Here is a 24,650-nt window from a genome sequence, read left to right as displayed (position 1 = left end):
GTAAAAGCACTTTTTAAAAATTAAGCTTATTTAAAGCAGATGGCCAGAATCCTCATGGTTTTCTTGAAAGAATTTTCCAAACTAATGGTTTTGAAGCCTAATTTGAACAATACTGGATGTTATCACTCTTTCTGGTTCAATGAGTAAGAATCTGTAATTCTTGTATTATAATTCTGTGAACAACATGGCAGGAATTTACAGGACATTAACTTATCAATGAAGCTATTCAATAATGCAATTAAAGGGACCAACATAAAACTCCAGTAAGTCTAAAAGCCTTCCCTTTACATCTATGTAAAGCAGAAATTTACATGAATTACAACATTACTAACTGCATAAAATACAGTAGAAAATGCCATTGCAATTCTCAGCAACTCGTTTCACCATAATGATGGATGGTTTTGTGGGGGCACATCTGTGGGTGTCTCAAATGGCACTGATGTCTACTCAAGTCCTGGAAAACAAGTAGCAAAAAATACATAGGCAGAAGTTTGAAAAGGTACTATTTTGTAAAATGTTTGTAGCTATAAACTTACCTTTGTTATTTGCAAGGCCATAATCAAATCCTTGTCCATTGCTACAAGCAGACCCCTTATTGAAAGCTTGTATTGAAAAAGGGCTTGGAGGAGGAGTCTGAGCATTTTGATCTAGCAGAACTTGCTCTGTAAAACAAGCCATCACTTCAGTGTTAGTATTTCTTTTATCACTGATTTGCAGTGGAACGATGAGTCACAAGACAAAAGAATGATTGCTTTTAATGTTATTTTTCTGTTAGATTTTACACTTATGCTGTATGTTTGGGGCCTTTGTCGCTCATGTCACAAGCTAGCTTATACACTACTGAAAATGGGCACCGCACTTATGCTGCGTGTTCAGGAATATAATGAAATCCAGTTGTTCATTATGCTTTACTTAACATTCTTAACAGACTGATGGAGCTGTGAGGCAATTACTGTAAAGGAGAAAATACTCAGCTGGTTCATCATCATCTCTTTCAACAACCAGTTCTCTTATCCCCATTCTGGAGAGTCAGTAATACAAACGATTATTTTTGTTAAAACATACTAAATTCAAATTTATTGGTTTGCAAATATGTCTACACTCTTTGGGGAAGGGACTGTCCATGCTCAAACATCTGTAAGTTATCTGATGCACTGTACGAACTAGCATAAACAAATAACTATTACTACTACAAATAATCATTGAAAATATGTGCATAGTGTTGATACACTAATATGCATAACAGCACATATCAGCCATTCTTTTGCACAACCAAGTAAGACATCTGCTGTCTGCAATAGCTGTATTTTGGAAAACCTGACCGTCTGTTAGTCTATAAGGTGCCACAGGATTCTTTGCTGCTTCTACAGAACCAGACTAACACGGCTACCCCTCTGATACCTGACTTATTGAGGAAGGGAGGAGGATCAAATTATTTCCCATTAGCTAGATAGAAAATTCCCCTAATTCATTTGCATGTCTCACCATCATTTCATAGAATCATAGACTTTAAGGTCAGAAGGGACCATTATGATCATGTAGTCTGACCTCCTGCACAATGCAGGCCACAGAATCTCACCCACCCACTCCTGTATCAAACCTGTGTCTGAGCCATTGAAGTCCTCAAATCATGCTTTAAACATTTAATGGATCTCATTCATTTTAAATTGTAGGTGTCAGGAATTAAAAATATTTTAAATGTTATAATGTTAATATAGCGGTTTCTGATTACCAAATTATTAAAACAGATGGGAAATGAGTTTCCAGTTGCTTTAACTGGTATCCTCTGGCTGCTAACACATCTAACAGTGCTACATTTTAGTAAAATGGCGCAAAAAGTCAATTTTAATTAAAAATGTTAACAATAATTGGTGCTTATGTAAATTGCCAGAATACTGAACTGAGCAAAATGAATATAACAAAAACTCAAAGCTGTTTGAACATGTTTGAGAAAGCAAGACATAACACTAAATAAAAATGTAATAGCAAAATCAAAAGCAGACATATAATTTTAGCTCAGTTGAAAAAGGAAAGAAAATATTGGCCAAATGAAAATTATGCAGTTGTTAGAAGAAAATGTACTGTTCTTTTAAAAACATACAGAGATGAAATGTTAAAACATGAAAGTGTCTTTTGAAGACAACGAAACTAGAAAGAAAAACATTTTTCCTACCTGTTAATTGACCTTCTTTGAATTCTTCTGAATCAGTCTGGTATTGAAGGATTTACCTCCTCCCGTCCTTACTCCCCCCAAAACCAAAACAAAAACCAAGAAAACCCAACCCTGACAATTCCTTTGGGCAATTTGAGTCATATTTAGAATAACAGATTTTAAGGTTCAAAGGGAGCATCATGATCATCTAATCCAATATCCTGCATATTGCAGGCCACAGAACCTTACCCACTCACTCCTGTAATAGATCCCTCACTTCTGTTTGAGTTACTGAAGTCCTCAAATCATGGTTTAAAGACTTCAAGTTCAGAGAATCCATCATTCACACTAATTTAAACCTCTGCCAATCTGACTCCGGGGAAAAATCCTTTCTGACCCAAAATATAGCCATCAGTTAGACTCTGAGCATTTGGGCAAGAAAGCAGCAGTAAGTTTCTGGTGGATAACATCTGAACAGGAAGCAAAACATCATCCCACACCCTTAAATTCATGTGTTCTAGACCCAACATCACAGATTATAGGTGAGTATCGGACTGACAGAAAAGTAATTAAAGAAACTAAATTTACAGGTAGAAAAGTTTTCCTAAAGGCTTCACTTCCTCTGCATAAATTCAGGACTGACAAAGAGCAAAAAAATAAACAAGGGAATTATTGTTGATGTAATCATCTAGTGCTGAGACTCAAGGAGCTCAATATATTTAGTTTAACAAAGAGAAAATTAAAGGGTGACTTGATCTCAGTTTATAAATACCTACATGGGGAACAAGTATTTGATAATCAGCTCTTCAATCTAATAGACAAAGGTAGAATAAGATCCAGCAGCTGAAAATTGAAGCTAGACAAATTCAGACTGGAAAAAAAAAACAGTGTACATTTTTTAGGTAATTAACCATAGAAAAAAATTACTTGGGGTTCTGGTGGATTCTTAATCTTTGGCAATTTTAAAATCAAGATTAGATGTTTTTCTAACAGTTATGCTCAAATTAAAACTTGGGCAGTTGAGTGGTCTGTATTATGCAGGAGGTCAGACTAAATGATCACAGCGGTCACCTCTGGCTTTAGAACCTATGATATAGTAGTGTTTGTGTGTGTGTGGGGGGGGAATGCATGGGCCCATCCCTGAGGGGAAGGGGCATGCTGGCAGCACAGGGCTGGGCGGGTCACTGTGCATCTGGCAACTGCCAGTTTGTAAATAGTGCCCTGTATTGGGCTGGGCGGAGCAGGGAGGCCCCTGCCTGTACCAAAAGGAACCATAAATTTAGAATTAATGTACTGTTTATTTTCCAATAAGTATACAATTTGTTTGTTAAATCATTTAAATAATTTGAAATAGATATAGGAAATTGTGACAGTCTGTATCCCTACAGTCATTCATTTTATAAAACTATGATCAAACTTGTACAAAGTATGCTTTGGGAGGTATCATTTAAAAACTCAATCCGCTGATCATTATTATCCAATGTGTGGCAACACTGTATGTAAAGTTGTAAGATTCTACTGTATGACTTTACTGAGACATGCTCCAAATTTAGAAAAGCAGGCACAAACCAACGAGGAGTCCTTGTGACACCTTAGAGACTAACAAATTTATTTGGGCATAAGCTTTCGTGGGCTAAAACCACTTCATTAGATGCACAAACCAGTTCCTCAGAGATAAAAGGCAAACTGTGGCCTCAGCTAGGTGTCAGCATAACCAAGTGGACTATCACTTGGTTAAATGGCCATTCTTTGGCAGAAAGAAAGGAGTGAGTGAGAAATTTACATTTTGGCAAACAGACTTGCTGTTGCCTGAACCCCAGGTGGAGACGAGAAATGCTATGGAGAACAGAGGACACAAATCACCTCTCTCCCCTCATCTTTACTCCCAGCATCAACAATGGTTGAAAGGCAAAAGCAGCATCCCTGGATTAGAAGAGGAGTCCTGGCTGAGAAATCCAGCCAGACCGCTGTAAGCATAGGGGAGAGAGAAACAATTTTGCTTCAAATTTGCTTAGCTTGTTAAGTTAGGTATTAGACCTAAAATAGGCACGTGACCCTGATTTGCCTTCAGGGTCAGGAAGTATCAGGAGTAAAAGCCCTTTCCCCTGAATGATGGAGGGACCTCTTCTATATCTCCTGCAAGGAGGAGTGATTGTATATCTTGCAGTAGCACAGCCTCAGGAGGGAGGTCCCTGAAGATGGATGGGGAAGGGGAAGAGGCAGAAATATATATATATGCATATATGCATATATATCCCACTTCCACCATGCTTAGAAACCAGCTATCTTATGATGTGCGCTGAAGTGGGAGAGGCAGTTTGTAAAACTGGGGGAAAAAATGATGCCACTCTTAGAACTGACAGACTGCTCTCAACCATCAAAGTGAGCTCTTGAAAGATGCAACCTGCCTTGAACAAGCAGCTACCCAAGCAGAGGGTGGTGGTGGACGTCTTTTCTGCTCCTTCCCCTTGGCAGGTCTTAGGCTTGTGTGGCAACCCCCTAAAAATGCTGGGACTGATGAGAATGGAATATCTTCAGCTTCACTGCTGGGGTTAAAATGCGTAGAGATTTTAGGGGTGCTCTCGAGTCTTTGAGACTATGCAGAGTCTCATTTATGTTTTCTGAGAAGAATGATGGCCCTTCAAAAGGTAAGTCCAGAACTGTCTGTTGCACCTCTGAAGTAAGGCCAGAAGAGTGCGCCAGGACAAGTACTTCATTGTGATAGCAGAGGCCATGATGCAAGCTGTAGAATCTGATGCATCCAGACCTGCCTTCAGAGTTGTTCTGGCATACAACTTGCCCATCTCCATTAAAGACTGGAACTCTTGTTTCTCCTCATCTGGGAGCTTCTCTTTGAACTCTGAAACTGTAACCACAGGATGAAATCATAGTGCTGCAGCAAAGTTTGCTGGTCTGCAATGCGAAGTTGTAATCCACCTTTGGAATAAAGCTACTTCCCAAGTAAGTCCAGCTTCCTGTCCTCTATTTTTTGGGGTTGATACCTGGTGCCCTTGTCTTTCTTTCTCAGAGTCTGCCACCACTACAAGGGAGCCTGGAGGGGCATGATTATATAGGTGCTTGAACCTCTGAGAGGAGACATCCACTCTTTCTGCAGTTCGAGGCAGGGAAGTTGGAGACTGCCAGAGGACCTTGATAGGTCTAAGATTAGCTCTCACTATAAATGAGGCTGTCTAGCTGGATCCGCAGATACCAAAATGTCCATCAGCTTGTAGGTGGATGTCTAGGAATAACAGCCATCCTCCTCAACAATTCCTGATGAGTCTTAAATCATCAGAAGGTAGACAAATAGACTCCATCACAATTGCTTCACTGGGGGATGAGGAAGAGGATGTCAAACAGTACTGGGGGATGGTTCAGTTCCTGCTCCTTTTGTGGCTGCTTGTGAGAGGGATCCTGAATCTGTTCGGTGATGGGCTCAATACTGCTGCTAGGGTATCTGTGGCGTTAATATTCCTGAAGACCAGTAGATGGAGTCGGCTAAGGTGACTATAGGGACACTCTTGATTGAAGGGGGAAGCCCCACTGGTTCCAAAAGGGCCACTCATACAGTCCTGGTCCCCATCTGTGTGTAGCCCAAGTATCCCTTCTATAAACCCCTTGTGGTACTGAGGCTGATACCAGGGCTGGCAGGTGCCATACTCCAGATGACAGAACTGGTTAGGTTGGGACACATAAGATCCCACTTCACAGTCTGATGAAGAAACTGCTTCTTCTTGTGACCATGGTGGTGCCAGCCATCAGTACTGGTGAAGAAGGTTCAGACTTTGAAGGAAGGGGAGCTAGGGAGACAGAGCCGGTGCTGGGCATAAGCAGACTAAGCAACTGCTTAGGGCCCCAAGCAGCTTAAAGGACCCCCTATTCATTATTAATATGTGTTGTGTGTGAGGGAATCCTCAAAATATTCCTGCTTAGGGCTCTCAATGGGCTAGCACAGGGGTGGGCAAACTATGGCCTGGGGGCTGAATCTGGCCTTTCAGATGTTTGAATCTGGCCCTCGAGCTCCTGCTGGGGAGCGGGGTCTGGGACTTGCCCCGCTCCATCTGTGCTGTGGCTCTGTGTGCCTCCCGGAAGCAGCAGCATCTCCCCCCTCCGACTGCTACAAGTGGGGCAGCGAGGGGACTCTGCACGCTGCCCCGCAGCTCCCATTAGCCGGCAACTGTGGCTAATGGGAGCTGCAGGGGCAGCGCCTGTGGATGGGCCAGTGCACAGAGCCACCTGGTCGCGTCTCCACGTAGGAGCCGGAGGGGGGACATGCTGCTGCTTCCGGGAGCTGCTTGAGGTAAGCACCGCCCGGAGCCTGCACCCGATCCCCTCCAGCACCCCAACCGCCTACCCCAGCCTTGATCCCCCTCCCACCCTCTGAACCCCTCGGGTCCCACCCTCCTGCACCCCAGAGCCAACACCCTCAGCCAGAGCCCTCACCCCCTACCCGCACCCAACCCCCCCCACAAATTCCTCATTTCTGTCCACACCCAAGAGCCCTTGTGCCAAAAAGTTTGCCCACTCCTGGGCTCCCACAACATCTGTGGCAAGATCGTCTGTGGCTTTCCCCTAGACAATATCACCTTCATTGGTACTCTGATGGCTGAATTTGATGGAATTGCCCAGTATGGAGGTGAAGGCGCTGGGTGCCAGTGCTGGGCGAGTCTCTTGCACTGTTGGTGATGGTGGCACAGAGAAGTTTAACAACTCTCTTGCAGCCACAAACACCTCAGCAGTAGAAATGACCAAGAAGAAGCTATGTTACCAGGGCATGCAGCCAGCAAAGGCGCTTTGGGAACTGGTCTCAACAGGCCCATGCAGTGCTCTGAAGCCAGTGAACTCCCCTGTTTAGAGGTGTGCTCTGGGGTATGTTTCTTCTTTGAATGTCTTCCCAAGTCAATTTCAGCAGCATGTATTTTAATCTGGCTGCCTCCCCCCCGCCCCCCCCCTTTTTTTTGAATGGGGCTTTAAGCCCTTATAAATGCCACATCTGTCACCTATTTGAACCTCCCGCAAGCACTTAAGACAACAGGGGTGAGGGTAACTATTAGGTGTTGCCTTACCACAAGAATGGCAGGACTTGAAAGCTGGAGCATGCTGCATATCTGTGGTACTGGGGTGGGTACCCAGACTAGGCATCAGAATCACGCAAAAAGAACAAACATTTATTTTAAACTAACCAACCAAACACTAAACTAAACATAACAGGTACTATTTATAGTTTTTGACTAAAAACTTGCAGAGAGCTGGGACACCTATAACAACCTTCATGGGTGGTAGAAAGGAATGGGGGGGGCAAGGGGGTGTCAAGGCAGCTTGATCCTTTATGCCTGTATGTGGTGTACAAGGCAGCAGGGGCACTTGTGCTGCCCTGACTAGTGCCACTAAGGGAAAAACTCAATTGTTCACTGAGCATACAAACACCTGCAGTGGAATGCACATGTGCAATCAGTCAAAGAAGAACAGTTAAAAATTTTCTATCTTTACTGTTCCTTTATTTGCTCACTACACATTATCCAACTCTTCACAGAATTGGGCAGGCCTACTATACAACAGTACAAGTTTGTTTTCTGCCCATCATAATGAAATAAGACAAGGTTACTTTGGAATGCCCACAGACGAGAAAGGACAACATTACAGGATAGCAGAATAAATGGAAAAAGGATTACAGAAGTTAGTAGACCTAGAAGATCAAGGCTACTTTCATGCAAATATGAGATAAAATTCCCTAACGGAGCTTGTAGCAAATATTACAATTCTATCACATTTAAATCTAAATACAATGATCAAAAGCAGTACAGTTGACTCCTTAGATCCAAAGAAAGAGTAGTAATACTGGGGCTAAGTATAGTGTCCTCGAAATGGAGGGAAAAATCTGTGATTTTAAGCAGATGTAGCTGTAGTGTACTTAGATCCTAAATTAGGTTAAATAAATGGCACACTAAAGATCTATTTTGGTTGGGGTACATACAAAAACACATCATCCTGAGAAAATATCCCACTCTACTCTCTAATTGATCATGGAGGTAATTAAGCTAGTATTTTCACAGGAATTGACATTGATAAGGAAAAATATTGTTCTAGCCAAGAACACAAGCTCAGAGACCTGTCAAAATCCACAGAACTTGCTCAAAATATGCTGGTTGTAATGACCTAAAACATGATTGTATTTACTGCATTTTCTGGAAGCCATCTAGCCAGTCCTAAATTAACATTCATCACTCCTTTATTATAATAGGTAAAACAGGAAGCACTGAGCAAAAGAACATTAGGTTACTAACTACAGATTTTTCCTCATTTCATATACGGAGTTCAAAATTGGTTGGCAGTTTTTAGCAGCTTTTGTGCTGCTTTTGTGGCCATACTTTTGTGGCCCCAATCCAATGGTTGGGATTATATGTTAAACTCAAAATAAAAAATTCTAAGATGCTGTACAAATTCATTCAGTCTTTTTTTTCCCCTTTCAGGTGGAGACAAAAGTAGATTGAAAAAAGTTGCCTCAGGAAATTCAGGATTGGTTGTCTGAAAACCGAATCCCCATAAACAGAAGAAAGGACAACACTCTAGTTGAGGGGTTGGCAACCTCTAGCACGTGGCTCACCAGGGTAAGCACGTTGGTGGGCCAGGCCAGTTTGTTTACCTGCTGCGTCGGCAGACCGCGACTCCCACTGGCCACGGTTCGCTGTCCTAGGCCAATGGGGGCGGCGGGAAGCGGCGCGGGTGAGGGATGTGCTGGCCGTGGCTTCCCACGACCCCCATTGGCCTAGGACAATGAACCGCGGCCAGCGAGAGCCGCGGTCTGCCAAACCTGTGGACGTGGCAGGTAAATAAACTGGCCCAGCCCGCCAGGGTGCTTACTCTGGTAAGCCGCATGCCAGAGGTTGCTGATCCCTGCTCTAGTTCATAATTGGTACAGAAGAATGACTCAGAAAACACTTATAAAAATGTCATATTTGCAAAATCTAAATGTCTGAAGATTGTACTGTAAAATTTAATTTAAAAAAAGTTTGACTTCATATATTCTCCAATTGGGTTATTTTATAAGTTACTGTTTTACGTCTTTCAAACTCAGTTCTTAAAGCTCTCCCCCCCCCACTTTATTTTGGCAAACACTTTAAGTAGTTAATTTAAAAAAAAATAAGACAACTTGCCATCTTCGTGCCGCAGATACTGGTTTCCACCTCTGTCTCTAGCTAAGGACCATGCCTCGCCTTCATCACTCTCACAGAACTCTACCATGCTGTTCTTATCCATTTGCACCCATGTACCTTCAGAATTAGTCACCTGGTACACACACATAAAAAAGCAGTTTATTCACTTTTCAAATAATCCAGTGCTCAGATCCAGCAACAAGCTTCAGTATATGAAAAAATATGCTCATTTCCATCACGATATTACAAAAAACATGTTTCTGAAATTAAGGCCACAGCCTGAGGTAGAACAAAAACCAATTCCATGTATGGCAAGTTTAAAATTATAAATACTTTCACAATATTAGGCCAGTTTATATTTGGAAAAAAAAAGTTCAATATTTGACCAACCACACAAACCCAAATAAGCTCTTAGAAGGTGTTATCCAACAACCTCCATGCTTTTTTGGCACCTGAAACACCAAAATAAATTGTATTGTCTAGTTATGTATGAAATATTTGTAAATTTGCTAATTATGCTCCTGATGTTGTTTGAGAAAAATAGCATGACACACTACATCCTCAAGCCCATCTCAATAGGAAAATTCCAAAGCATGATGACAAGTACAATAACAATTGAATAAATACAGTGAAATAGAATCATTTTTGAACTGATCACAGCCCTGGAAATGATTCCTCCAACAAGATGAATTCACTTTGATACCTATGATCAATAAGTGAAACAGATAACCTTATTTTGCAATGAATCAACCATACTGTAACAGAAATATATAAATAAGTATAAGTAACTGCGGTATTAGAAAATTCAAGTTTAACGTAGCTCCAATTAATGAACACTTTTCTACACAGCAAAACACATAATTGAATTAGTATTTATAATATAAACCAAGTTCAAATGTTAACATTTAATCACCAGGGTTGGAAAAGCAAACCTTGTGTAGGGGAAGATGCTTTTGTTGCGTTTACTACTGATATTAACTGGTATCTATGAAGACATGAACTGAAGCTACAAGGATCCATACCTCGCCTACTGCCTTGACTTTGTTTCCCAGAACTAACATTCCAATTGGGATACCTCTAAGGTTAGGGCAGCTTCTGATGTTGTGACCTGAAGGGCCAGTCTTCACTACCTTGTACACTCCAGGTCCACCTCGAAGGAATGGCATATCTTGCTCTTGCATCACTGCTTCCTGTGTGCAGCGTGAATTTATGTCTTTGAAAAAGTCATCAGTATTAGACCTAGGCTCCTGAAAAATTTAAAAAAGCAAAAGAAAAACAGAATAGAACCTGTTAATAATGCCTTTGCACTTTTTAGATTAGAAACACCTCTTCCCTAAATCTGGAACAGTTAACTTCTTACCCTAGAAAGAGAAAAAAAACTGGTCATAATGCCAGTTGAACTGTAAGTTTCCTTTCCAACTGATCGTTTTAGCTTGCAGAGGTACACACATCTCAACTACTGCGGTACTTGAAATGAACAGGGACTTCAGTGGAATATAAATTGTTTACATTTGGGCCACTAAATATATAGATATTTTCATATGTGCAGTTTGTCATAAAATTATTTTCACCAACATTTTCATGAAGTACGTTGTGTTTAGTACTGTCATTTATCAGCACAGAGAATCCAAACATGCGATTGAGTATCTTGGAAATATAACAGCTAAAAGTAACCAGTGATTAATCTGGGCATGTGTAACAGAGACATATATGCTATCTGGTTTCCAATTCATATGCGCTCCTTTCTCTGAACTCAATTTCAGGAATATATTGTAAACACTGAATAAAGGTAAAATTATTACTACTAAGGCCAAGTGGAGCAGTAACCCCATGTTTATGCACATAATAAAATACTAGTGTGTATTTATTATTATATTTTTACTGCGACATTCAGAGTAGCATTGCAGACTTATTTTGCTTAGAACCAAGCAAGGATGAAGGACAAATTCAGGCCTGATCTGATGTTATACTTCTGAAGTACGACGATTCCATATGTTTAGAGTTCCTAGACAACCCTCCAACCTTCACTGTAAATGAGGAATACTGGCAGGGCGCTTCCACTGGCTGTAATTTAATAAAAATTCCAGTATACATGAAGATAATGGGGAGGAACACTAATACACACTTTATATCACAAAGAAACAAATATGTAGCAGTAGCAATGACCAATGTCCTTTAAAAACCAAGACGTGTGACCTGCGTACAAAGACCACTTGCAAGTGTGGTTAATTTCTTTATTAAAATCACAATTTTTGCACTGTTCAGTTTTCAGCTCTATTTGGTGTTATTTCCTGTGTTTTGTGCCCAGAATGTTATAACACCCCTCATAAAATGTTATAATAGCTTTCCCAAGAAAACTACTGCAACTGAGCCATTATACAGTATAAAGTTGTTCTGCAAAGAAGGGAATTTTCAATCCAATTTGTGGCATTTTCTAAAGTAAATTGTTTCAAGGAGAAAAAAAGCCTAATGTTCTACAACTAGAAGCTAAGCATTTTTGTCAATTAAAGTTTCTATATATCTACAGAGCAGCAAAGCAGTTCAGTGTTGTTGCAGTGAAATGTGTATTTTTAAGTCGCTAAACCAATATGCATAATTATTTGAGAATAATTTCCATTAAAAAGATTCTATGGAAACTGCTGCCTAAAAAGCAACAATAGCCTTCCAAATAATTTACAAAAGCATCTGAGAGATATTTAAAACACTTAGTCATGTATAATGCAACTGGATATTTTTCTACGAATTATGACACTTTTGAAATAGATTAGTAAAGAAGTTAGTGTAGTGTTCATCAGCATGGGTATTTTTAGTAAAAGTCATAGACAGGTCACAGTCAGTAAACAAAAATTCATGACCTGTGACCTGTCCATGAATTTTACTATATACCTTAACTAAAACTTGGGCCGGGGGTGCTGCGGGTGCTGGGCGGGGTGGTTTGGGACCCCGTCTGGTGCTGTGTGTGGGTTTGTGGGTGGAGGGGGGTAGGGGGTGCCAGGCAGTGGTGCGTGGCCCAGGACCCCACTGACACTGGGGGAGGTTGGGGGGGCGGGGGGGAGGGTTGGTGGAGCAGGTTCTAGGCAGCCCCTGAGCCAGCTGCACTGGCCGCTACAGAAGTCACGGAGGTCACAGATTCTGGTCTCTTCTGTGACCTCTGTGATAGACATGCAGCCTTATTCATCAACTGTGTTTATTAATATTTTTGAGCTGGCCCAGTTCATAAGGCAGCCTATTATGTTCAATTTACTGATTTTTGCAATGGACTGAAAACAGGGAAAGAAAAGTTTAGCAGTATACCTTCCTTGTCTATAAACATAAGCGATTGGAAGGTTGTCTTTTTAATGTTAAATGGCCAACAATGCTTGTGAATACAATATTGTAATTAGGATGTACTATATTTAAAAGAAAATGGTTATTTTTGTGTTGCTGGAGGTTCACAGTAACCATCATTAGCATTTTGAACTAATAATTTTTCAATCTAGAGTACAGTGAGATTAAAAGAGTAGATACACAATTCTAGAGTATGGTATTAACATACCCAGCATTTCCTGCAAAAATACGTCAGAATACAGCAGACTTTAAAAGGTTATTTAATATAAATGTATTTATTAATGTAAAACATCAGGATATAATGTGACTGTTCTTGACAGTTAACTCACCTGGGGGGGAAAAGCTTTAGAAGTCCTTGAAAAAAAGTCCAAATCCCTGACTCCTTGGCTAGCATTAAAGACATTCTGAGCAACAAAGTTTAAAAAAAGACAAATATCAACAAGGAAATGGGAACAAGAGAACATTGGAAGAAGATGCTAGAGACATTGTAATTCAAATTGTCTGCATTCTAACATCAATAAAATAAATTGACTTTTTAAAATGAAGTCACTTGAGTCCATTGCTCATCATTGCAAATAATCTGTTAAACAAAAACAGATTCGTATGTCAAAAGCTCTAAACGGATGTAGTGTGTCATGCCATTTACTGAAATAAGAGCCAGACATCTGTTAAAGCTTGAGACTTGTGCAAGACAAACCCCACACTCCTGTCACAGTGAAACAATGTATGTTCCAGTGCAAGCCAGATTTGTTTTATGACAAGAGAGTCTGCTGCTTTCTAAAGATTATTTGAGTGAATTAATGTGACATGGTTGAATGTGGACATTCAGCCACCCAATTCATAACAGGAAAGATATATAAAGTATTAAGCTGTCTTCAAAAAAGTTGGAAAACAAATTATTGCCACACAGTACAACCTCAGTAGTATGCACACCTAAAATTTGCATACAAAAATAGTTCCCCCTCCATTATACCAGAAGAAAACCTAAAATAGAGTGCGACAGGAGGGATTATCACTAAGAATTTATTAGTAGTACAAAATATACATTTACTAGTACATTATAAAATACAATAAAATAAATGCATTCTAAAATAAATGAACGAGTTTTAGCAAGCTGAATTGCTGTCCCATTCAGTAGGTATTAGTGAGGTTCTACTGTACATTTTAAATAACTTTCACAATGCAGCTAGGAAAATATTCATTAATCTTCAGGAAGAAAACATAAAACAACCTATTCTCACATTAAAACACAAACTTTATTTCTTTCCACTTCAAAGAAACTCTTCCTGCTCCTGTCATATGCAAGCAAAATTTCATCTCTATTTAATGCAGAGTGTTAATTAATTATCATGAAAATGAATCTATTCTGCAGCATCTCTCTGGAATAGCAACACTTATCTAGACTAACAAAACATGCTTATTATTAAAATCATGTTTCCTAGGGCTATTTTGACAAGGAAATTAAATTAAATCCTTGAACAGCATTCATATTACAGTTTAACAATGGTATATAGGAGAAGTAATGAACTGTCTTAGAGTTAAAAAAAAAAAAGTCATACAGAAAGTTTCTGACAAGTTTTTCCATACATTGCTTTTCCAAGGTTGTACATATGTTAAAAACAATGTAAGCAAAAAAAATCAACTAAAATAAACCATCTCAAACAGAGATCAAGTTTTACTAACATGAAAAATCTTCAATTTTAAAAAACTAGAACAGAACAATACTAACTCTGACACCTTTTTAGAATACATTATATTCATGTAGTGCTGGAACAGGCACAACATTTATACACAAAAAAGGTGGCTGATGTCCTTCCTGTTAAGGCAGAAAGATGAAATATAGACCCAGACATTTGGCATAAATCTAAGAGAACTATTAAAGCCTATATTTGTCTGATCAGTTTATTTTTTAATATAAATTGAATAAATTGAATTAACAGATTGAATGTCTAATTTTGCCATTTATTGTCAATGTCTATTCTTAACAGAGAAATGCAGACTTTCCGTACATAAAACAACATCAGAAATGATTTTTCTGGTGCTCTCTTTCAAGTTGCATATTATTATTTTTGTGTTATAAAGCTGTATGCGAATGCAATGAACACAAAATTATCAGCAGGAAAAAAAGCAATATAATTGCTGTGCAACAATGAATATACCAAACTTATGGCTTATAATATGCTGAATGCCAGTTTAAAGGAATGTACATGCATGTGTATGTTGGTTTAAAAATGCTTAATAAAATTCTGCCAGACTGAAAACAATGTTCCCATTTTGAAGAAAAAAATTCGATTGACAGACCAAACGTGTCACATTTTAGCCCTTCTGCTGCCATCTGCAGACTCTTAATTCCTAGCTTTTCCTTTGCAAACCAATTTTGAACAAAAAATCTCATTCTTAATGAAAAATGTGTGTGTAAAGATTTGAAAATATTTAAATGAAAATTATTTAAAGAACAACATTTTAGCAGAGAATTTGGGGAGAGTTTAACAACTTTAATTCATTTGAATTTTCTGAAGCACAGCATTGCAATCATTTTTCTATCTCAGACTGTGCTTTTACTGTGAAAACAACTCTAAAATGACATACTGGGAATCAATTTTTATTGTGCTTCAATGATTTGATATCAAATTCCCTCAGATTACAAGATACTTTTTCCCCCCACTAAACTCTGCCAATTAAACCTGTGATCTGGAAATTGTACCGGATTCTTTTCTTCTTATGCCCTGCCACTACAGTAAAGGTTCAGGAGGGCAAATTCTTCCTGCAGGCACACCTATACGAACCTGTTGGCTTACAACGGGCACAATTGTAACAGAGCAATGTCTGGCTTGCAGAAGACAGTTTTTCTCGTTAATGAACGAAATTTGAAATTAAGTAATTGAGAGATACACAAACACAGAATACCATTTTTACAGTATCACTCTTTAAAGTAGAACCACACTTGAAAGTTATATTAATCTAATTTCTCATAAAAGAAACCTAAATTTCTCCCCATTACATATTGGTCAATGGTTCATATATCTTTTTGTTATTAGTAATACTTTGTATTTATATAGCATCTTCTATAAGAGGGCCTCCAAATCCTTTCTGTACATAATAAACTAAACTTCACAACATCCATACAAATTAGGTATTATAACCATTTTACAATGAGAAAACCAACATACAGGGAGATTAATTTGTCCAAGACCACAATTCACTTGGGCCAGAGCCAGGAATAGAACCATGGCCTCATGAATTCCAGATTCTCTGCTTTAACTACTTCTGCCCCTAAACTGAATCTTTTAATTGAAACGTGCAACATAATAGTGTCAGCAATTACAATACTGTTCTTCAACCAAATGTTTTGCTGTTTCTAGTCCAAACCCCATTTTCTATGTTTTGAAGATGTATGAAAATTCTCTCCAAACTGAAATTTGGCATAAATAAATCTTAGCCCAGAATGACTTATCTCCCAATTGTCAAAACATGTTAATTACATTTTTTAAATATAATACCTGTAAAGATATTAAAAACTTTACAGAGTTTTTTCTCTATATAATTTTAAAATGGCATTTTAAAAAATGAAATTTCATAAGTCAATATCCCACAGCATGCAGTAGCTAGATATTATTGTATGGCATGAGTAGCCCTGAGCTAAAAATGCTAAAATCAGTCAAATCATGGGAGTTAAAGTCTAATCCAAGTCTTCTATTTGCTTAACAGAGTCAAACCCTAGGGTAGGGATGAATTTTCACTCTAAGTAGTGAATGAGGACTTTGTCTTCGAGCACACAGGAAAGGAATCTTTTCACATATACAGTTGCATCATCTATAAATTCAATTAAAATATCCAATATTAGGATAGAGAATTTAAACATAAAAGAAAGAATTTCAGTAGTAAAGGTTCACCCAGCATCAACTTGACTATACTGCACTTACAACATGCAGTACAGAATTAACTCTTCACTAAATAGGTAGTATGTAACAATTCATTCTTAAATTTAGTCATGTTCACAAAGAAGCTGAAAATGGTATATCATGGGCCAACCAAGCATGAAAAGGCTAAGAGAAAATTATCCCAGTGCTCTGCAAATTCCTTTGCTCTGCATTCAGTAGTACATAAGAATGTACATAGTGATCTAGAATTTGGTCTTCTGATACTATAAAGTTTAAATGACAGGTTTCAGAGTAGTAGCCGTTTAGTCTGTATCCACAAAAAGAAAAGGAGTACTTGTGGCACCTAAGAGGCTAACAAATTTATTTGAGCATAAGCTTTTGTGGGCTACAGCCCACTTCATCGGATGCATGCAGTGGAAAATACACTAGGTCCTACTGTATTTTCCACTGACTGTATTTTCCACTGCATGCATCTGATGAAGTGAGCTGTAGCCCACGAAAGCTTATGCTCAAATAAATTTGTTAGTCTCTAAGGTGCCACAAGTACTCCTGTTCTTTTTATAAAGTTTAAATGTGTCTCCAAAACTGCGAGCCTTTCCAAAGTCTGCTATGATAATCCAGTTCACTCTGATTTAACAAAAACCACACACAAACTCAAAGGAATGGAAGGATAGAACCTTCTTAAAATAGTCCTTTGACTCTGGAACAATCCCATAAAGGAAATTAAGAAGAGTCCTACACTATCAAGTGATGATGCATGATTCAACTTTTCACTGAAACACTCCAAATAACCAACTAGAGGAAAATATCAGCTTCCTGTTTAAAAGTATTTAAAAATTTAAAAACCAGTAATTCCCTTATCATCAGAGCTCAAACGGCATCAAAATGAGTCCACAGTCCTCTATCATAGAAAGGTTACCAAATATATTTCATCTCAACTTTCAACTGCATGAATGTTTCTATTTGCCATGAATTTTATGAGTAAGTAGCCTTAAACGTAATTTGATGGTCCTTAATTTTTCATGTTCCATTGTTTTTAACATGTCCATTCAACTTTGAATATTTTATTGTGATAGCAGTCACATTAATTCTCCTTGGCGAATTCACTTCTTTTGAGAGTGAACACAATTTACGTTCTACCAAGGAAGGAAAACACTTTGCTGTAATAGAAAATGGTCTTGAACTATCTACAAATACTGACAAGCCGAAACTTGCTGATATAAATACCTACTTTTCCAGTGATGCAAAATAACTTATAAACTGAAGACTGTCTTTTACAGAGAAATTAGAAACACTATTAATTAATAATAAATAAGACCCTATTTGAATCACGTGATGATTGTCCAAAATTTGTGGTTGTGGACAAACCACGGAAAGTCGCAGAAAAGTAATAATGGACCTTATTATTTGTGATAATAAGGTCCATTATTACTTTTCCATGATTTTCTGCTGTGGGCTGACCCGGGCTGAGTGGAAGTTCCCGCTGTTGGCAGCCCATTGTCAACCACCTGGGGGCTGAAAGGGGAGCTCCTGCTGTTTGCCGTCTAGGGCTGACAGCAGCTGCCCGGTGCTGACAGTCGGGGCAGCCAGGGCTCCGTCAGCACTGGGCACAGCGGGGTTCCCACTGTCGAAATTGCAGTGGAAGCCTAATATTGCAGGGTCTGCAATTTCTGCAATATTGTGAATTAATAATAAATTATAAATATCATCAACTACCTCACTATGGGTGATTAACATGAAATCCTGTGGAGATAGTTGTATTTCATAGTATTAAGTACTGCACTAATTGAGCAGAAGTGTAGAGCCACTTTTTAAGGTTAAAAATAATGTGGGTTAGCTTTTGACTAAGTCTTAAAATGATTGTTTCCACATATTTTACTTCCATGGATTCTGAATCAAGGTAATTCACTATCCCTGTTACCATAGTGTCAGGCAGTGGACTGTAGGGAGAGAACAAGTTACTTACCTGCACAACTTGAGTTCTTTGAGATGTTTTGTCCCTATGGGTGTGCAGCTGTAGGATGTGGGTGCCCCTGTGTGCTCTCAGCTGGAAATTTAAATTAGCAGTATCTATGGGTCCCCACCTGTGTACTATTCAACCCTGTCCTCTAGAGCAAGGATGTACAAAGAGGAGTGGACCCACTAATGCTCCAGTTTCTTCTCAGCTAGAGATCCTAGAATACTCTGCAGCAGAGGAAAAGGAATGATGGAGATGGAACACCCAACATCTCGAAAAAACTCAAGTTACTGTGCAGGTAAGTAATCTCTCATCCTTCTTCAAGTATATGTCCTTATGGTTGCTCCAATGTAGGAGACTCCCAAGCAATAATGCAAATGGAGTTGGGTGTTGAGGAGGCAGATCCAACATGGCTCAGACAACAGCATCACCAAAAGTTGCTTCTATCTTTGATGCAGGTAGGATAGCATAAAGTTTGGAGAAAGTGTGAACTGAGGACCAGGTTGCAGCCCTTTACATTTCCAGTATGGGATCTTCCTTAAGAATGACTATAGATGTGGACTGAGCTCTGGTAGAGTGGACTGTCATTCTAGCAAAGGGGACACATTCCAGCAGCTTCATAGTAGGCCAGGGTGCAACCCGAAACCCACGCTGATAGTCTCTGTGTGGAAACTGACTGTCCCTTCATTCTTTCAGCAAAGGATACAAATAGTCTGGGCAAAGCCCTAAGGTTCTTTGCCTATCCAGATCAAAGGCAAGTGATCTTGTAATATCTAAGCGTGGACACTAGTCTTTTCTTGAGACACTGGACTTAGGGTAAAACAGCAGCAAATGGTATCCTGATTGATAGGAAAATCTGATGAGACCTTCAGCAGAAACTGAGGATGGTGGCACAGCAGAAGACAGTATATGGCGGCTTGGCCACCAACTCCCTGAGTTCTCCCATCCTTCTGACTGAGGTGATAGCTACCAGAAATGAAGTCTTCAGGGAGAGATGAAGGAATAAACAGGTACTAATAGGCTTGACTAGGGGGTTTCTTAACATGTTGAGGATTAGACTGAGGTCCCATGGAGGTATGGGGTTCCAGACACAAGAAAATAAATTAGATAAGTCCTTAATACATCTTGCTGTGGTAGGGTGGGCAAAGCTAAAAGGCACTCAATAGGGAAATGGAAGGCATACAGCTACCAGTATGCCTTAACAAAGCTCACTGACAGTCTGTGTGCTTTTAATTTCAGCAGGTAATCAAGGATCTTCGAGAAACTTCAGAAACAGCTACAGCATGGCAGGAGCACCAGAAATGTAAGTGTTTCCACTTCTACCATAAATTTTATATGTGGGAGTCATCTGACTGCTCAAAAGTACAGCGTGGATTTCTGCCAAGCAGACTAATTCTAAACGAGAAAACTATCAAGGAGCCAGGCCTTAAGGCTCAGTGACATGAGGCTGGGATGGCTCGGGGTGTCTGAGTTCTGTGTCAGGACATCTGATCTCACAGGTAGGTGTTGAGGCATCGCCACAGATAAATAAAGTAGATCCGAATACCACACGTGTCTTGGCCATGAAGGTGCTATTAACATGCCCCTTGCCTGCTCCTGCCTCAATTTGATTAAGGTCCTGACAATTAGTGGGTATTGGATGGTAAGTGTAGAGAAGAAGGAGGAGCCGGGGGAGTAGGAGAAGGTCCGTCCCCTAAAAAACCACAGCTGCATACCCCAATGGTGCAGAAGATTTGGTATTTCACATTTGTTGGATTTGCAAAGAGATCCACTCTGAGTTGGCCCCATGTTTGCCAGATGCTGTGAAAAAACAAGTATCAGAGAGGTAGCCGTGTTAGTCTGGAACTGTAAAAGCAGCAAAGAATCCTGTGGCATCTTATAGACTAACAGACCTATTGGAGTATGAGCTTTCCTGGGTGAATACCCACTTTGTCGGATGCAACCGACGAAGTGAGGCATGCATCCGGCGAAGTGGGTATTCACCCACGAAAGATCATGCTTTAATATGTCTGTTAGTCTATAAGGTGCCATAGGACTCTTTGCTGTGAAAAAACAATTTCTTGAGCTCCCTCAAGTGGTTCTGATGGAAGTTCCTGCTCAAGGAATCTGCCACAGTGTTTTGGAGGTCTGGTAGGTTAACTGGAGATCTCTATGTGGTGGGTAATCTACGATTTCCATAGTTTTAGTGACAATGCATAAGGACCGGGATCTGTTGTATTAATTTAGATGGAATATATGGGCTAAAGATGTTAATATAACCCAGTCACACTGTCCAACATTAAACAGTGTTAAGTAAGGTTCAGGGTTTGTTATACAGAGACCTCAGCCTGCTTAACACTATGGCAAATGCATAATTAAACATCCTGTTAACGTTTTATTAAAGATAAAGAAGGAAAAACAGTTACCACATTTGAAACATACAGTATAAAATAAGCTTTCATTTTACCATCCCTTGTTCCCTTTCCCTTTAGTGGAGAGAATTCTTAGAAGGAAAACTCCCTTATCTGACAGTCTCTTAGACAAAATTAAAGATGGCAATAAATATCCTTTTGGGGAAAAGATAAGAAATTAACTCAGATGAGTTGGAGCTGTTAAGGTTAAATTCTGTTTTATCCCAGATGGTGTTGGGAATTCAGCTGGAGGTAGCAGAGGTGGTGATGATATTTGCTTAACTCTCTCTGGCCTGATCAGACCATCTCTCAAAATTAGAATGACAAAGGCTGGGGTCCCAGGAGATGGTGGGGGTGGTAGACATGATGGTGAAGCATGCTTCAGGAGCCTCTGTCTGTATGCCCTATTTCCTTCCTGAAGTCTCTTTAAGGACCCCAAAAGGGACTGGTGAGTGTAATTCATCCCATTATAATTTTGTCAACCAATTGGGATAATATAAGAACCTAAGAATGGCCATACTGCGTCAGACCAATGGTCCCTCCTGCCCAGTTTCCTGTCTTCCAACAGTAACCAATGCCAGATACTTGAAAGGGAATGAACAGAACAGGGCAATAGTCAAGTAATCCATCCCCTATCAACAACTGGCAGTCAGAGGCTTAGGGGAACCTGGAGCATGGGGTTGCATCCCTGACCATCTTGGCTAATAGCCATTGATGGATCCATCCTCCATGAACGTACCTAGTTCTTTTCAGAACCCAGTTATATTTTTGGCCTTCACAGCATCCCCCGGCAATAAGTTCCACAGTTTGACTATGCACTGTGTGAAGAAATATTTCCTTACATTTGTGTTAAACCTGCAGCCTGTTAATTTCATTGATGATCCCTGATTCTTACGTTACATGAAGGAGTAAACAACACGTCATTCACTTTCTCCATACCATTCATGATTTTATAAACTTCTGTCATATACTCCCTTAGTCATCTCTTTTCCAAGCTAAAAAGTCCCAATCTTTTCAATCTCTCCTCAAATGGAAGTTGTTTCATACCTCTACTCATTTATGTGGCCCTTCTTTGTACCTTTTCCATTTCTAATATATCTTTTTTAGCTTTGTTGACTGCTGCTGCACATTGAACGGATATTGTCAGAGAACTATTCACAGTAACTCCAAGATCTCTTTCTTGAGTGTAACAGCTAATTTAGATCTCACAGTTTTGTATGTATAGTTGGGATTATGTTTTCCAATATTCATTACTTTACATTTATCAGCACTGAATTTCATCTGCTATTTTGTTGCCCACTCACCCAGTTTTGTGAGATCTCTTTGTAACTTTTTGCAGTCTTCTTGGACTTAACTATCTGACACTCCAATTTCACCTCATTTCCAGTTCCACAGTTTCTAATTTTACCAAGCACAATTTTAATCGAGTCCTTGAATTCTATTAGCATGACTTCTTTTGTTTAGACTAATTTACTCTCTGTTTGGTTTCTTTACACCTGTTTAAAATATTCATTACTAAAAACAACTTGACCTACTTTTTATTAACATTTGTTATTACAGGTTATTATAACATCTTATAAACTTTCATATATTTATTACAATTAAATGTACAATTACAGTAAATCTATAGGCCTAATTATTACAATAGTTCTTTCTCCCTCTTATCAGTTATAGCAATTGCCATCCTATTGTTACTTCTGAGGGCATTCTGTGCCAAAAAATTAAAAATTCTGCACCAAAAAAAATTCTGTGTATAATATTTTAAAATTCTGCAAATTTTGTCAAATAAATGTGGAGGCTCCAGCATGGCACTGGGGAGCACAGGCCACTGGCTGCACAGAGGTGGGAGATCACTGTGCAGCTCCCCTCAGGGACACATGCTCAGTGGTGAGGCTGCACCCAACCCTGACACAGTGCAAGGACTGGGCTTGCCCCAGAAACACCCCAGGACCCTGCCCATCTGTGCCAGGTGCAGGCAGGCAGGCTCAGCAAGGCAGGACCCAAGTGTGGAAGGGCTTAGTGTGGGGGGATTCAGGCGTAGGTTCAGAAGGTTTTGTATGGGGCAATCTGGGTGTGGGTGGCTCAACGGGGGATCTGGGTGCAGGGGGGATCTTGATGCACAGGGTCTTGTTGGGGGCAGTTCTGGGTGCAACGGTAATGGGACTCTGCTGGGGGGGTCCAGGTGAAGGTGGCTGGGGCTCAGCGGTGTGTGTGTGTCTGGGTGTGGAGGGGGATAGATCTTGGCAGGGGCGTATAGGCGTAAGAGGCTCAGTGGTTGGGACTCATCGGGGTGGTCCAAGTGCGGGGTGGGAGGGATTCTAAGTGTGGGTGGGGATGAGACTCAGTGGGAGAGTCTGGGTATGAGGGGGTCTGGATACACAGGGATTGGGCGGATGGAGAAGCTCCCTGTACAGGGATCGCTCCTCCTGCAACTCAGGAGCGATGGGTGCAGGAAGCCGGGGGGTGGGAGGAGGAGAGAGAGAAGGGGAGAGTTTGCAGAGCTTCCTTCAGTGGAGGAGAAATCTGAGGGTGGGTCTGACCCAGCCCCAGATGCTGTGCAAGGGAAAAGGAAGTCCTGTCCTTCCCAGCCCAGCTGGGACTACTAGCTGAGCCCCGGGAATCAGCCTTGACAGTAGGAGCCACCATCTGGGTCTTCCCCAGTCTCGCCTCCTGCCCCACCTTTCTGCCGGTTGTCCTGGGCCCCTGAAGCATACTGCTGGGAAGGGTTGTATGACCACTCTCGCGGCTTCCTTATGCTTCCCCATCAGAAAGTCATTTTTTTGTGGGGAACAAATTGTGCGCATGCGCAGTGGCACAGAATCCACCCAGGAGTATACTGTCTATTATTAGTGTGACTGAGTGACTGTGAATGTCATGGAGAAAATGCTTTGCTGAACTCCAGGTATATTATGTCCACAACATTCCCCCCTCCACCAAACCAGTTACCCTGTCAAAGAGGAAATAAAGCTAGTTTGGCATAATTTGTTCTTGGTAAATCCATGCTGGCTGCTAATGACTACCCCTTCATCCTCCAGGTATCAAAGTCAGGCTGACTGTTCTATAGTTCCCCAGTTCCTTTCCCACCCCCCCCCCCTTTTTAAAGTTGGGCACTATGGTAGCCCTTCTCCAGCCTTCTGGGACCTCTCTCGTCATCCATGAGTTGGTAAATATTATTGCCAGGCGCTCCAAGATTTCTTCAGTTAATTCCTTGAGTACCCTCAGGTGAATAGCATCAGGCCCTGCTGATTTTAGTTCATTCAAATTGGGCAAAAGATCTCTGATGTTCTTTTCTTATCCCGATCTGCATCCATTCCCCTTTACTGTCTATGGTAACTTCGCTAATTGTCTGATCACGTTATTTTTTGTGAGAAGACTGAAGCAAAGTAGATATTGAGTAGCTCTGCCTTACTATCATCTTTCATTACCAGCGGATCCACACCAACCTTGATCTTTTTTTTTGTCTAACATGTTTGAAGAACCCCTTCTTGCTGTCGCTAACATTCCTTGCCAGCTGTTACTCATTCTTTGTCCTGGCTTTCCTGATTTTGTTCCTACGCATTTGCGCTATTCCCATTTATACATCCTTGCTGACATGTCCCTCCTTCCGATTCCTGTATGTATCCCTTTTGGTTTCTAGATAGCTAAAAAAGCTCCTTGTGCAGCCTACTGGCCTCCTGTGGCTCTTATCTTTCCATAGCTTGATGTTGAGCTTCTAGTATTACATCTTTATGGGAATGCCAGCCGCCTTTGACTCCTTTTCTTTGTAACTGGTTTTTCCATGGGACCTTG

The 24,650-nt window shown here is 40.3% G+C and overlaps 1 protein-coding gene across 5 annotated transcripts in view; it reads right to left on the bottom strand.

The window, feature by feature from the left end:
• Positions 1-24,650, bottom strand: part of MYCBP2 (MYC binding protein 2) — a 415,400-nt gene that overhangs the window by 93,184 nt on the left and 297,566 nt on the right. For 4 of the 5 annotated variants that reach the window (XM_045011267.1, XM_045011270.1, XM_045011280.1 and 1 more), the window contains 4 exons: positions 12,963-13,037; positions 10,329-10,553; positions 9,307-9,439; positions 537-662 (listed from right to left, as the gene is read on the bottom strand). In XM_045011267.1, coding sequence (XP_044867202.1) covers positions 537-662; positions 9,307-9,439; positions 10,329-10,553; positions 12,963-13,037 — 559 coding nt within the window. The remainder of the gene's footprint in view (positions 1-536; positions 663-9,306; positions 9,440-10,328; positions 10,554-12,962; positions 13,038-24,650) is intronic. The other variant, XM_045011275.1, reaches the window with a different exon arrangement.

The sequence above is a fragment of the Mauremys mutica genome, chromosome 1, assembly GCF_020497125.1.
Source record: "Mauremys mutica isolate MM-2020 ecotype Southern chromosome 1, ASM2049712v1, whole genome shotgun sequence".
In the NCBI taxonomy this organism is placed as follows: Eukaryota; Metazoa; Chordata; order Testudines; family Geoemydidae; genus Mauremys; species Mauremys mutica.
The sequence above is the reverse complement of the archived record's forward strand: the minus strand, read 5'-3'. Positions and strand labels throughout refer to the sequence as shown.